At 43.8% G+C, this 13,473-nt stretch overlaps 1 protein-coding gene across 1 annotated transcript in view; it reads left to right on the plus strand.

Moving 5' to 3' along the window:
- LOC117362601 (sodium-dependent proline transporter-like) overlaps positions 1 to 13,473 on the plus strand; it is a 71,884-nt gene that overhangs the window by 29,898 nt on the left and 28,513 nt on the right. The window contains exon 11 of the mRNA XM_033949213.1: positions 4,591 to 4,725. Coding sequence (XP_033805104.1) covers positions 4,591 to 4,725 — 135 coding nt within the window. The remainder of the gene's footprint in view (positions 1 to 4,590; positions 4,726 to 13,473) is intronic.

The raw sequence follows: 13,473 nt of genomic DNA on the forward strand, positions 1-13,473 counted from the left end.
AGATAGGGAAGATATAGGATGAAGAAGGATACAGTTAGAAGGATATAGATAAGGAAGGATAAAAGGGATTGAAGGATATAAGGGATCACTTACAGGTCATGGACCTGATGGGCCGCCACGGGAGTGAACTGCCGGGCATGATGGACCTCTGGTCTGACCCGGCAGAGGCAAATTTTTATATTCTTATGTTCTTAAGTGCTAATAGCGTCTTTGAATAAGAAAGTTTTGAATTTAGATTTGAATTTCTCCAAAGAAGATTCAAATCTAGGGTGGATCCTCCTCCAATTTCTATCCCACTATCAGTCGGCGTACCTCAGGGCTCTGTCTTGGGACGTCTTTTTTCCATCTATATTCATTCCCTTGGTGCTCTGATCTCTTTCTATGGTTTTCAGTATCATTTCTATGCTGGCGAATCCCAGATCTACCTCTCTACACCAGAAATTTCTACATAAACATATGATCATACATACAACTCCAGATGATGAACAGTTATTAGACACATGCATTTTAATTTGCTTAGATGAACAGACAGTGCCATTATTACAAAGTAGAACATGTGAACAAACAGAACAATGACCAGAGGGATCATGGCTCGAAACTGTTTCAGTAATATTTCTATGTGTTGGTGAATACTAGTGCTGCCCGATTCAGGAAAAAAAATTTTGATTTTGAATTGGTTTTTCGATTCGATTTTCCTGCCCAATTGGGTGTTTTTTTCAAACATCCTGGTGGGTTTATTTTATAGCCTCTTCACCCCTTTTATAGCCTCTTTACCCCCTTTGCCTTCTCCTAACTACACTGGCGCTGTGGTATAAACAAAATAAACAAACAAAAAAGACCTTTCCTCTCTCTCTCTTAAATCCTAGCTCACATTTGCGGTCTAACACCAGCTCTGGCAGGATACACGATTCAAATCTGACATATTGTAATCACAAAAGGGAAAATAAAATTAGTTTTTCTACCTTTTGTTGTCTGGTCATTCAAATCTTGTTGGTCTCAGGCTCTGGTTGTCTTCTGATAACTTGCTTGCCAGGGTCTCCTTCTTTCTTCTTTCTCCGTGCTAACCATCCATCTACCATCTCTGTCCTCCCCTTCCCTCCCCCAGAGGTCTGGCATCTTTCTTTTTTTTTCCTCTCCATCCACAGATCCACCTTTTCTTAACTACCCTTTCATCCAGTATCTCTCCCTCCTTCCCCAACACCCCAGGGTCCACCATCTCTCCCTTTCTTTTCCCAACTACCCTCCTATCCAGTATCTCTATCCACCACCTCCACACCATCCCTTGTGTCCAACTTCTCTCCCTTTCTGTTCCTTCCCTCCCTAAATCCTATTGTCCATCATCTCTCTTCCTCTCCTCTATTTTCGGACCCATTATTCCTTCCCCCCCCAAAAGTCCGGCATATGCACATCTCTTTGAACCCACCCTCCGTCCCTCCCTCTGTGTACTTCTACACCAGGGCCTCCCTCCCCTGGTCTCTCCCCCCTTTGAAGGCCTGCACCTCCCCATGAAGGCCTGTCCCCCCTCGAAGGCCTACATCCCCCCGAAGACCTGCGTGCCTGCCTGTCCCCCCTGAAGGCCTGTCCTCCCCTTTTTAAGGCCTGCATCCCCCCTGAAGGCCTGCCTGCCTGTCGTCCCCCCCTTTGAAGGCCTGCATTCCCCCCGAAGGCCTGCCTGTCCCCCCTGAAGGCCTATCCCCCCGAAGGCCTGCCTGCCTGCCTGTCCCCCCCTTTGAAGGCCTGCATCCCCCTGAAGGCCTGCCTGCCTGTCCCCCCCCCTTTGAAGGCCTGCATCCCCCCCGAAGGCCTGCCTGACTGTCCCCCCCCTTTGAAGGCCTGCCTGCCTATCTCCTCTGAAGGCCTGTACCCCCCTCCCCTAGAAGGCTGCACCCCCCCCCCCCGAAGGACTACCCCCCCCCCCCCTCCAGAAGGCCTGCTGTTCCCCCTGGCCTCCAGAATCAATCTCCCTAACTTCAGCAGCCTGCAATAAGATCATTGGCACTAGCGATCTTTGCAAGCTGCTGAACGGCTTCGGAGCGTCTTCTCTCTGCCACATTTCCGCGCCTTCTCTGATGTCAGAGAAGGGGCGGGACCTCAGCAGAGAGAAAACGCTCTGAAGCCATTCAGCAGCTTGCAAAGATCGCTAGCGCCAGTGATCTTATTGCAGGCTGCTAAAGTTATAGAGATTGATTCGGGAGGCCAGGGGGAAGACGGAGAGCACAGCAGCGGGTAAGCCACTTCCTGACTGACCCTCCCCACTCGCCTTCTAAAGCAGGAGCAGCAGGCCAGCAAAAGGCAGCACTGCTGCTCCTGCTTTAAAGGGCGAGTGGGGAGGGTCAGTCAATGAATCGGGAGGCCGATTTTTTGACGGGGTAAATCGATTCGAATTGGGCAGCACTAGTGAATACATAGAACAAGTGAGATGGTTCTTTAAATTGCGACTATGCGCCAATGTAAATCTAGGAAGTTCTTGAAACACTTGATGTGTACCCAATATGTGCCAATATTTTTTAATAATAGTCTTAATCTCAAATGCTTTTGTAGAGTAGAGCAATATATATGCCATGTCCTAATTTGTTTCCTTTTCTCTGAACTGAAGCAAAGCTTGACACAGAGCACTTATCAAGCCTTTGGCACATTGCTCAAACTGAGCCACATCTGAGCAGAGTCTCCGCAAATGTAAAAATTGGCCCACAGGTAAATGGTCTTGAAGATGTTTGGGGTGAAAACTACTGTATAGCAGAAAGTTGTTACGGTCTGTGTCACAAGAACATAAGAAGTGCATATGCTGGGTCAGACCAGAGGTCCATCGTGCCCAGCAGTCCACTTGCGATGCGGCCCCACAAGTCCAGGACCTGCTTAGTAGTCCTCTATCTATACCCCTCTATCCCCTTTTCCTTCAGAAAATTGTCCAATCCCTTCTTGAACCCTATTACTGTACTCTGTCCTATCACGCCCTTTGGAAGCTCATTCCAGGTGTCCACCACCCGCTGGGTGAAGAAAAACTTCCTAGCATTGGTTTTGAATCTGTCTCCTTTCAGCTTTTCCGAATGCCCTCTCGTTCTTGTACTTTTCGAAAGTTTGAAGAATCTGTCTCTCTCCACTTTCTCTATGCCCTTCATGATCTTGTAAGTCTCTATCATATCCCCTCTAATCCTCCTCTTCTCCAGGGAAAAGAGACCCAGTTTCTCCAGTCTCTCCGTGTATGAAAGGTTTTCCATACCTTTTATCAAACGCGTCACTCTCCTCTGAACCCTCTCAAGTATCGCCATATCCTTCTTAAGGTATGGCGACCAATATTGAACGCAGTACTTCAGATGCGGGCACACCATGGCAGGATAACTTCTTTCGTTCTGGTTGTAATACCCTTCTTGATTATACCTAACATTCTATTCGCTTTCTTAGCGGCAGCCGTGCACTGTGCTGATGACTTCATTGTCTTGTCCACTATTACCCCCAAGTCCATTTCTTGGGTACTCTCCTTCAATAACATCCCTCCCATCGTATAGCTGTACCTCGGGTTTCTGCTTCCCACATGCAATACTGTACATTTCTCTACATTGAACTTCATCTGCCATCTTGTCGCCCACTCCCCTAGCTTCTTCAGGTCCCTTTGTAATTCCTTGCAGTCCTCTTTAGTCTGAGCAGCACTAACGTAATCAAGATATCTAAAAATGATACTTGGACAAAGCTTGTAGTAGATGTAAACTGAAGATGTGGGTTAAAAGAATTCAACCATTACAGAAATGCATCAAAATGCTGACTAGATTCTATCCATGTAAAAAAATTTTTAAAAGTCATCTATGTAATGTTTCCACAAATAAATATGCTAGTGGAATTCGGAAAGAGACAAAAAAAGTTCTTCAAACTGCCTCTTTGGAGCTGTTGGAGAAGATAGAACTGGAGGAAACATGAGGACAGAAGAAATGGTGCTGAAAAGGGGAATGCAGGGGAAGATGGAAAGCCAGTAGGTAGACAATTGCTACTCCTTGGGTTTTAGCCGGGTACTAGTGACCTGGATTGGCCACCATGAGAACGGGCTACTGGGCTTGATGGACCATTGGTCTGACCCAGTAAGGCGATTCTTATGTTCTTATGACAAGGGAAAATGTGGTTAAGAGAAGAGGTGGTGTGGGGAAAATGGAGGCACAAAATCAAAGATGGGAAGGGGTGAAGGAGATAGTGACTGAGAATGAGAAGAGCTGATTGAGAGGGAAGCGGTGGGGAGAAAACTGGGCTATGGGTAGATAAAGTCTGAGAAGTTGAAAAATCAATATCTGCTGTACGTCAGTATTCTGTAATGGAATTGGGGCGCTCAGATGTCATCGTTACAGAATATACTCTCATTGTGTCCTTGGAGCACCTAAACAGAGGCACCAAGTTACAGAATTACTCCCAAAGTGACTCTTGGCTGAAATTCCACTTGTCACCCAGTTTCTGGTTGGTGTTGAGTCTGAGGAAGAGAAATTTCAGCATACGAACCACACGGGAATTGAGAAATTGGTATAGGTGAGATGCGAAAATGTTTTCACTCCATACTGGGAACGGAGACTGCTTCCATCTTCCTCAGTGCTCTTTCTTGATCTGTTCTAGTTCGGTAACATGGAGGGAATCACAACAGCTGTGATCGATGAAATCCCCTTTCTAAGGGAGTGGAAGCGGAAAACCCTCTTCCTAGCAGCTCTCTGCTTTGGCTTCTATCTGCTGGGACTGCTTCTCATCACAGAGGTAAGGTCGCCTGCCCCATCCATCTTCACACTGGTACGTGATGCTCAATATTGAGAGACTTTCTCTTTGATTTCTGATGTTGGAGGGTACTCAAGAGAATCTCCAGGTGATCTCTGGAAGTAATGCCCAGCTTTTGTGCAGTTGTAGGGGTGGGAGGGATCTCTGGGGAAATCTTTCAATGATCTCTGAGGGGGTGCTGGGGCACCAAGTATCAAAATGAGGGGGCAAATGTTTTTTCTTCACCAGTGTAACTGGTCTTTGATGTGTTGTGGTTGAACTGGTCTATGAAGTGTTATGGCTAAGAGTGACCCAGGGACAGAAGATAGTTATTGGAAATTTCATAGAATGTTGAAAAACATTTTTATATGATACATTGTAAAGTTAGTACTTTTAGTTAAAGAATTGTAAGGACATCTTTTTATCCAAGGAATTGTATTTTCCCATATAATTATTGTGGCTTCTTTTTGATGTAAATCGTCTTAAACCAAATGATATTAGAGCGATTCAGAGATCTTGGATTAGATTAGATTAGATATCCTCAAATCTTGTCCCCAAGCACACAGAACAGGATAAAAGGTCCCTGATAGCTGGCTGTGCAATTTGAGTGCAATATCTGGACAAGCAGAAAAACCCACACTAGAAAAATAACTGAAGGAAGCCATAGGGGTTAAAATATATATATAAAAAAAAAAGATACCCATTCATTGGGCCCTCTTTAACTGCACAAAAATATACAAAAGTAGAATCTTGAAAACAAGAAGACAAATAGTCCATGAAAAAAATGAAATAATGGCAAAAAGTATGGAAATGATCTTACGTTCTTCTAGCTCCTGTATCTCCTGTTCTCCTCTCTTGCATATATGGGTTTTGAACCCTTTCTGCTCCCTTTATGGACTTTATGGACTTTATGGACTCCAGGCAGCCCCACTTTTCTTGGACAACTTGAACATATTTAGAGGATACCAGAATCCTCAGTCCATTTCAGTTTGGGTTTCCAAAGATCCATAGTACAGAATCTTTGTTGTTATATCAGGGTCCTCAACCCAGTCCTCGGGGTGCCTCATCCAGTCAGGATTTCTGGATGTTCATAATGAATATGCATGAGATGGATTTGCATACACTGCTTCCTTGGGGATATCTTGACTGGATGAGTGAACCCTGAGGACTGGGTCCAAAGGCCTGAAGGTGGCGAAACAATGGGACAAGGTGGTAGATGTAGTCCGAAACAGATCACGGCGGTTTATAACAAGCTGAGATCAATATATCATAAAATCTAACCTAATCACTAACCATTAATTTACTTTATAGCCTACAGATTAGAGAATGACAAAGGGACAAATTTTTCCCTGTACCTGTGGGAACTCATTTTCCCGTCCTGGCGAGTTCTTTTCCTGTTGCTGTCTCATTCCTGCAAGCTCTATCCTCATCTGCACAAACCTCAAACACTTTACAATCATAAGTGTTCGAGGCTTATGTGGCTAAGGCAGAGCTTAAAGGAATGGGACAGGGACAGGGACAAAACTCACAGGGATGGTGAAATTGAGTTCCTGTGGGGACAGGGAAAAATTTGTCCCCATGTCATTCTCTAGTACAGATTCAAGATTTTAACTATAAACCATCATACCATATAAAACTGACCAACAAAAATGAAAGATAGGGAAATAGTTTTCCTATAATATCACAATTTAAAAGAATTATAATCTATAGCCTTAACAGTCATTCTATATACTGTATAACAGATACTTTTGAAAGAGATTTTCTTTAGTAGACTTTCAAAATTGTCCATGATAGGTAACGCTACGAACTGATATGGCTAGAATATTCCAAATTCTGGTAGCCTGACAAAGAAAGGCGGTTGAATGAAGACATTTATATCAAACCTTCACTAAACTTTGGATAATTCAAATTTAGAAAGTGCTTGGAAGAAGGTGTATGGTTCTTGTCCATAATGTTAATTAGATCCATCTTGTACTTTGGTGCATAACCAGAAATAATCAGGGAGACCATCACGCACAATTTAAAACTTACTCGAGCTTCTATCGGTAGCCAATGTTATTTTATTAGACAAGGTGTTATACTTTCAAATTTAGATGTTTAACAAATCAGTCTTGCTGCTGTGTTTTAGAAAATAAGAACAGCCTTACTGGGTCAGACCAATGGTAAATCTAGCCCAATAGCCCGTCCTCACAATAGCTAATCCAGGTCTCTAGTACCTGGCCAAAATCCAAGGTGTAGCAATATTCCATGCTACCGATACAGGGCTAGCAGTGGCTTCCCCCATGTCTTTCTCAATAACAGACTATGAACTTTTCCTCCAGGAACTTGTCCAAACTTTTCTTAAAACTAGCTACACTATCCACTTTTACTACAACCTCTGGCAATGTGTTCCAGAGCTTAACTATTCTCTGAGTGAAAAAAAATTTCCTCCTATTGGTTTTAAAAGTATTTCCCTGTAACTTCATCGAATGTCCCCTAGTCTTTCTAATAATTGAAATTGTTGTAGAAAGATCTTACTACTTCCTGTGTAGATTACACGTGTAATGCAAATGTGCTAATGCAAGGGATTGAACGACTAATTGAAAACTCTTGGGCTCAAAATGATGCTATTATCAACAAAAACTCCTATAATTTTAAGTTTGCTTTCTAATTTATAGGAGATACCTTTTAATAGTAAAGTCATATGTGGTTAATTGATTGAATTTACAACTCGTTACCATAACTTTTGGTTTTTTCACTAATGAGCTTTAATTTACATAAATACATGAACCCAGTTCTCTAATTCTGTTAGACCCTTAGATATTTTATTAAAACACTTGAGTAAGATCCCCTCTGAGAGAGAGGTGTAACTAGCAGAAGAAAGGAAGTGTTGATACCCATGTATAAAAATCATTGCTAGTGCCCCATTTTGGGGTACTACTCGAAAGAGTCCAGAGAAGAGCAACAAAAATGGTTAAGGGACTGGAGGAGTTGCCGTAGAATGAGAGGCTAGAGAAACTGGGCCTCTTCTCCCTTGAAAAGAGGAGACTGAGAGGGGACATGATCGAAACATTCAAGATATTGAAAGGAATTGACTTAGTAGAGAAAGAGAGCTTATTCACCCTCTCCAAGGTGAAGAGAACGAGAGGGCACTCGCTAAAGTTAAAAGGGAATAGATTCTGTACAAACGTAAGGAAGTTCTTCTTCATCCAGAGAGTGGTAGAAATCTGGAACGCTCTTCCAGAGGCTGTTATAAGGGAAAGCACCCTTCAGAGATTCAAGAAAAGGTTGGATAAGTTCCTGTGGAACAGAACATACGCAGGTAGGGCTAGACTCAAGCAGGGCTCTGGGCTTTGACCTAAGGGCCGCTGTGTGAGTGGACTGCTAGGCACGATGGACCACTGATCTGACCCAGCAGCGGCAAATCTTATGTTCTTATGCAAAAGCTTACAGTATTATGTTCTGTTTTGGTGGCCATATATTGCCAAGGATATAAAAAGACTTGAAGCGGTTCAGGGAAAAGCAGTAAAATTGGTATGGGCCTTGCGCCAAAAGACCTACAACAAGATATTTGAGGACCTGAATATGTATATCCTGGAGGAAAGGAGGTATAGGACTGATATGATACAGACGTTTAAATACTTGAAAGATATTAATATCCAAACAAACTTTTTCCAGAGAAAGGTAAGCGGTAGAACTGAATTTAGGTTACGGGGGAGTTGACCTAGAAGTAATATGAGGAAGGGCATTTTTTCCACTGAGAGTTTGGGGGTTTGCCTGGAATGCCGTCCTGTGGAGGAGGAGGTGGAGATGGAAATGGTGACAGAATTTAAGAATATGGAATAAGCAGAAAGGATTCTGTTTAGCTGTGCTTAAGCGGCAGCTCCAGTTATTGGAAAGTAAAGCTAGTGCTGGGCCGACTTCTATGTTGGGTGGACTGGATAAACAATGCGGGTCTTTATCTTTTGTCTTCTACTACAGTATTTTTCCACTGGATGCTGTGAGGCAAGATCTGAACCATTGTAAGAACCACTTTATGGTTCTCTTGGACATAGTAGCGGCCTTTGATACGGTAAATCAGTGGTTCCCAACCCTGTCCTGGAGGACCACCAGTCAGCAGAGAGAGATTTGCATATAATGGAGGTGATAGGCATGCAAATCTGCCCCAAGCATATTCATTAGGGTTATGCTGAAAACCTGACTGGCTGGTGGTCCTCCAGGACAGGGTTGGGAACCACTGCAGTCAATCATCTTCTTACTGACTAAGTGTCAGAGTTTTGGCACCTCTAGACCTGTATTGGATTGGCTTAAATCATGTTTGAATAGCAGGAGACAAAAAGGTAGAATATGGGAAAAGCTTCCCGCCCCTAAAGTGTTACTGACAGGGTCTTTTGTTGTCTGCAGTATTAGTCAACATTTATTTGATTCCTTTATGTTGGAAGTTTACAAAATTGGACATTCAGTATAAGATTTATGCGGATGAAGTCTAATCCTTTTTTCATTGTAGAAAGATTTTGATAAGGCAGTGCAGCAAATGAGATGTTATTTTCTTTTGGGCTGCCTTTAAACATTCCTAAGACAGAATTAAGAACATAAGAAGTTGCCTCCGCTGGGTCAGACCAGAGGTCCATCGCGCCCAGCAGTCCGCTCCCGCGGCGGCCCATCAGGTCCATGACCTGTAAGGTGATCGGCGTCTAAGCCCTTTTAATCCCCTTATCCTTCTCTGTAAGCCCTTTCATAACTTATCTCTACTTCTATCTGTATCCCTCAACCCCCGCGTCCTTCAGGAATTTATCCAATCCTTCCTTGAAGCCCGGTAGGGTACTCTGTCCTATTACAACCTCTGGAAGCGCGTTCCAGGTGTCCACCACCCTTTGAGTGAAAAAGAATTTCCTAGCATTGGTTCTAAACCTGTCCCCTTTCAATTTCTCCGAATGCCCCCTTGTTCTTGTGGTTCCCAATAGGCTGAAGAATCTGTCCCTTTCTACCTTCTCTATACCTTGCATGATCTTGAAAGTCTCTATCATGTCTCCTCTGAGTCTCCGCTTTTCCAGGGAGAAGAGCCCCAGCCTATCCAACCTGTCTGCGTAGGAAAGGTTCTCCATCCCTTTTACCATTTTCGTCGCTCTCCTCTGAACCCTCTCAAGCATTACCATGTCCTTCTTGAGGTATGGTGACCAAAATTGGACACAGTACTCCAGATGCGGGCGCACCATTGCGCGATACAGTGGTATGATGACTTCCTTCGTCCTGGTCATAATTCCCCTCTTAATAAAACCCAACATTCTTTCGCTTTCTTTGAGGCTGCTGCACATTGTGCCGTTGATTTCACTGTTGTATCCACCAGCGCATCCAAGTCTTTTTCAAGACTACTTTCCCCTAGCACTGATCCCCCCATTTTGTAACTGAACATCGGGTTCTTCTTCCCTATATGCATGACTTTGCATTTCTCTATATTGAAGTTCATTTGCCATTTATTTGCCCACTCTTCCAGTTTGTTTAGGTCCCTTTGTAGGTCTTCACATTCTTCCGCAGTTCTAACCCTGCTACAGAGTTTGGTGTCATCTGCAAACTTTATAACTTCACACTTCGTCCCCGTTTCCAGGTCATTTATGAATACATTGAACAGTAGCGGTCTGAGCACCGACCCCTGCGGAACACCGCTCGTGACCCTTCTCCAGTCCGAGTAGTGGCCCTTCACTCCAACCCTTTGCTTCCTGCAAAGGGATTTGACAAAATCCAGCAAGATGCAGCGTTATTCACGTTGTCAAATGTGACTCGGACGAGGGGTCATGGACTGAAGTTGAGAGGCGACAGGCCCAGGACAAATGTTAGGAAGTTCTGTTTCACACAGCTTGTGGTGGACACTTGGAACGCTCTCCCGGAGGAGGTTGTGATGGAGACCTCCACTATAGGATTCAAGAGCAAGTTGGATGCACACCTCCTTGCTAATCACATTGAGGGATATAGGTAAACAAGGTCTCATCTGGGACTACCTAGGCCTTCATTAGCAAGCACCTAGTTGAGCCTCCGCGTGTGCGGGTCACCGGACTAGATGGACCAAGGGTCTGATTCGGTGAAGGCATTTCTTATGTTCTTATGAGGTACCTTGTCAAAGGCTTTTTGGAAGTCAAGATAAATGATGTCTATGGGTTCCCCCTTGTCCATCTGGCTGTTTATCCCTTCAAAGAAATGCAGTAAGTTTGTTTGGCACAATCTTCCCTTGCAGAAGCCATGTTGGCTTGCTTTCAGTTGTCCATTTTTTTCTATGTGCTCACTGATGCTGTCTTTTATCAGTGCTTCTACCATCTTGCCCGGGACTGAAGTCAAGCTTACCAGCCTGTAGTTGCCCAGGTCGCCCCTCGCTCCCTTTTTGAAGATAGGTGTGACATTTGCTATTTTCCAGTCCTCCGGGATCTCCCCAGTTTTCAAGGATAGGTTACAAATATGTCATAGTATTCTCGCTATTTTGTTCCTCAGTTCTTTTAGTACCCTTGGGTGGATTCCATCTGGGTCTGGTGATTTGTTGCTCTTCAAGTTATCTATCTGTTTGAGGACATCTTCATGGCTTACCTCTATTTGCGACAGTTTTTCTTCTTGGTCTCCACTTATGATCTCTTTGTGTTCTGGTACATTGGATGTGTCTTCGCTCGTGAAGTCTGACAAGAAGAACTTGTTTAACCTGTCAGCTACCTCTTTCTCCTCCTTTACCACTCCCTTTCTGTCTCCATCATCTAACAGTCCTACTTCCTCTCTCGCCAGTTGCTTCCCTTTAACGTATCTGAAGAAGGTTTTGAAGTTTCTTCCTTCCCCCGCCAGCCTCTCTTCATGTTCCCTTTTTGCTTTTCTAACCACTCAGTGACATTCTTTTTGGTGTTTTTTGTGTTCCTCCCAGTTCTCCCCGGTTTGGTCCTTTTTCCATTTTCGGAACGATTTTTTCTTGTCACCTATCGCTTTCTTCACTTCATGTGTTATCCACACCAGGTCTTTCGTTCGATTTTTCTTGCACCCTTTCCTAAACCTGGGGATATACAGGTTTTGTGCTTCCTGCACCGTGTCCTTGAATAGGGACCAGGCTCTCTCTACGGTCTCCATCCTTTTTGGGCTGTTTTTGAGTTTCTTTCTCACCATTGTTCTCATAGCATCGTAGTTCCCTTTCTTGAAGTTGAGCATTGTCGCTGTGGTTCTCTTCACTTTTGATGTTCCTACTTCTAATTTGTACCGGATCATGTTGTGGTCGCTGTTTCCTAGCGGTCCTATTACTTCCACTTCCTTTGCAGGTCCCCCTAGCTCATTGAGGATCAGGTTGAGAGTGGCATCAGGTCGAGGGTTGTCTCTAGAGCAAGGGTGTCAAAGTCCCTCCTCGAGGGCCGCAATCCAGTCAGGTTTTCAGGATTTCCCCAATGAATATGCATGAGATCTATTTGCATGCACTGCTTTCATTATATGCTAATAGATCTCATGCATATTCATTGGGGAAATCTTGAAAAACCGACTGGATTGCGGCCCTCAAGGAGGGACTTTGACACCCCTGCTCTAGAGCCTCCATCCAGGCCTTGCCCAATAGTTTAGAGTAATGAGGGCAAACAGTTCCCGTTGCTCAGTGAATGAAGACTTTAGGCATCTTGATGGACTCCAGACTTTTATTCCACAGATACAAATGATGAGGTGATGAATTCATTCTTAAGTTGTGCATACGGAGCAAGGTGAAGCCATATATTCCACTGGATGACTTTTGAAATGTGGTTCAGGCCGTGATTTTCAGTAGCCTGAATTTTTGTAATTATTTGTATTTGGGAACTAATGTTTCAGCTATGAAAGCTTTGCAGATACTGTAGTTTAAAACTCTGCCACCTGCTGGATTTGCAGTGTATCTTGTTTTGAGCCTGAATTGCCACTGTTAAAACAGTTGTATTGGTTACTGGCTTTGATCCCCAAAGTGTTAAAAAAAAGGATGCACCTTATTATCTAACAGTATCCTTGAGATATATGAGGCAAAGTGAGCATTGAAATGGGAGCGGACATTCCTTCTCTTCGTCCCCTCTCTGAATAAACTACTTTATGAGCATGCACCCAAAAAGAGGGAGAAAAAGCCTCAGACTAATGTAGCAATATAGAACCAAAAGGTATAAATCAAAACTGCTTTTGATACTTTCACTGACAAAAAAACTCCCTCACAGAACAGCTCAGGTTTAGAAAAGGGCAAAGTCACCTGGAGGCACGTTCAAGGACTTAGCTGACAAAAGACGACTTGAGCTCCAACACTGTCACGTCTTCTCCAATCTTTTTCTCCCTCTTTTTGGGTGCATGCTGGGTTTGAAGAGGGGGGTACCTTGGTGCCACGATCACACAACATTTTGACTCATTATATGAACATATATGTGTGTCTTCGTATAATTTGTTAACACATTAATATGTTTAACTTTGTAATTGGCTTTAGTTAAAGTGGAATATAAATAGACAAACAGACTGTTGGGTATAGTGATCTCTAGGGCATAGAACATACTCTGGTCTCTAGTCTCACTCCTCAGAAAAGAATCTTCTCTCCTCTCTAGTGCTTCACTTTCCTCACCACTTACCACATACTCCTTAACTCAGTCTTTCTGGTCTATGCAGGCAGGATGTACCCAAGGCTTGGATCCTACCTCTTATCACATGGGCTTCCAGCATGTACTCACACTTGCTTCTGAGCTCCAATCCCTTCTATAACTCAGCGGTGGAACTGGTTGCAGCTTTTTCTCTCCCCAGTTATCCTTCTGTTCTTCTGCTGAA

Source organism: Geotrypetes seraphini, chromosome 6 (assembly GCF_902459505.1).
Source record: "Geotrypetes seraphini chromosome 6, aGeoSer1.1, whole genome shotgun sequence".
NCBI classification, from domain to species: domain Eukaryota; kingdom Metazoa; phylum Chordata; class Amphibia; order Gymnophiona; family Dermophiidae; genus Geotrypetes; species Geotrypetes seraphini.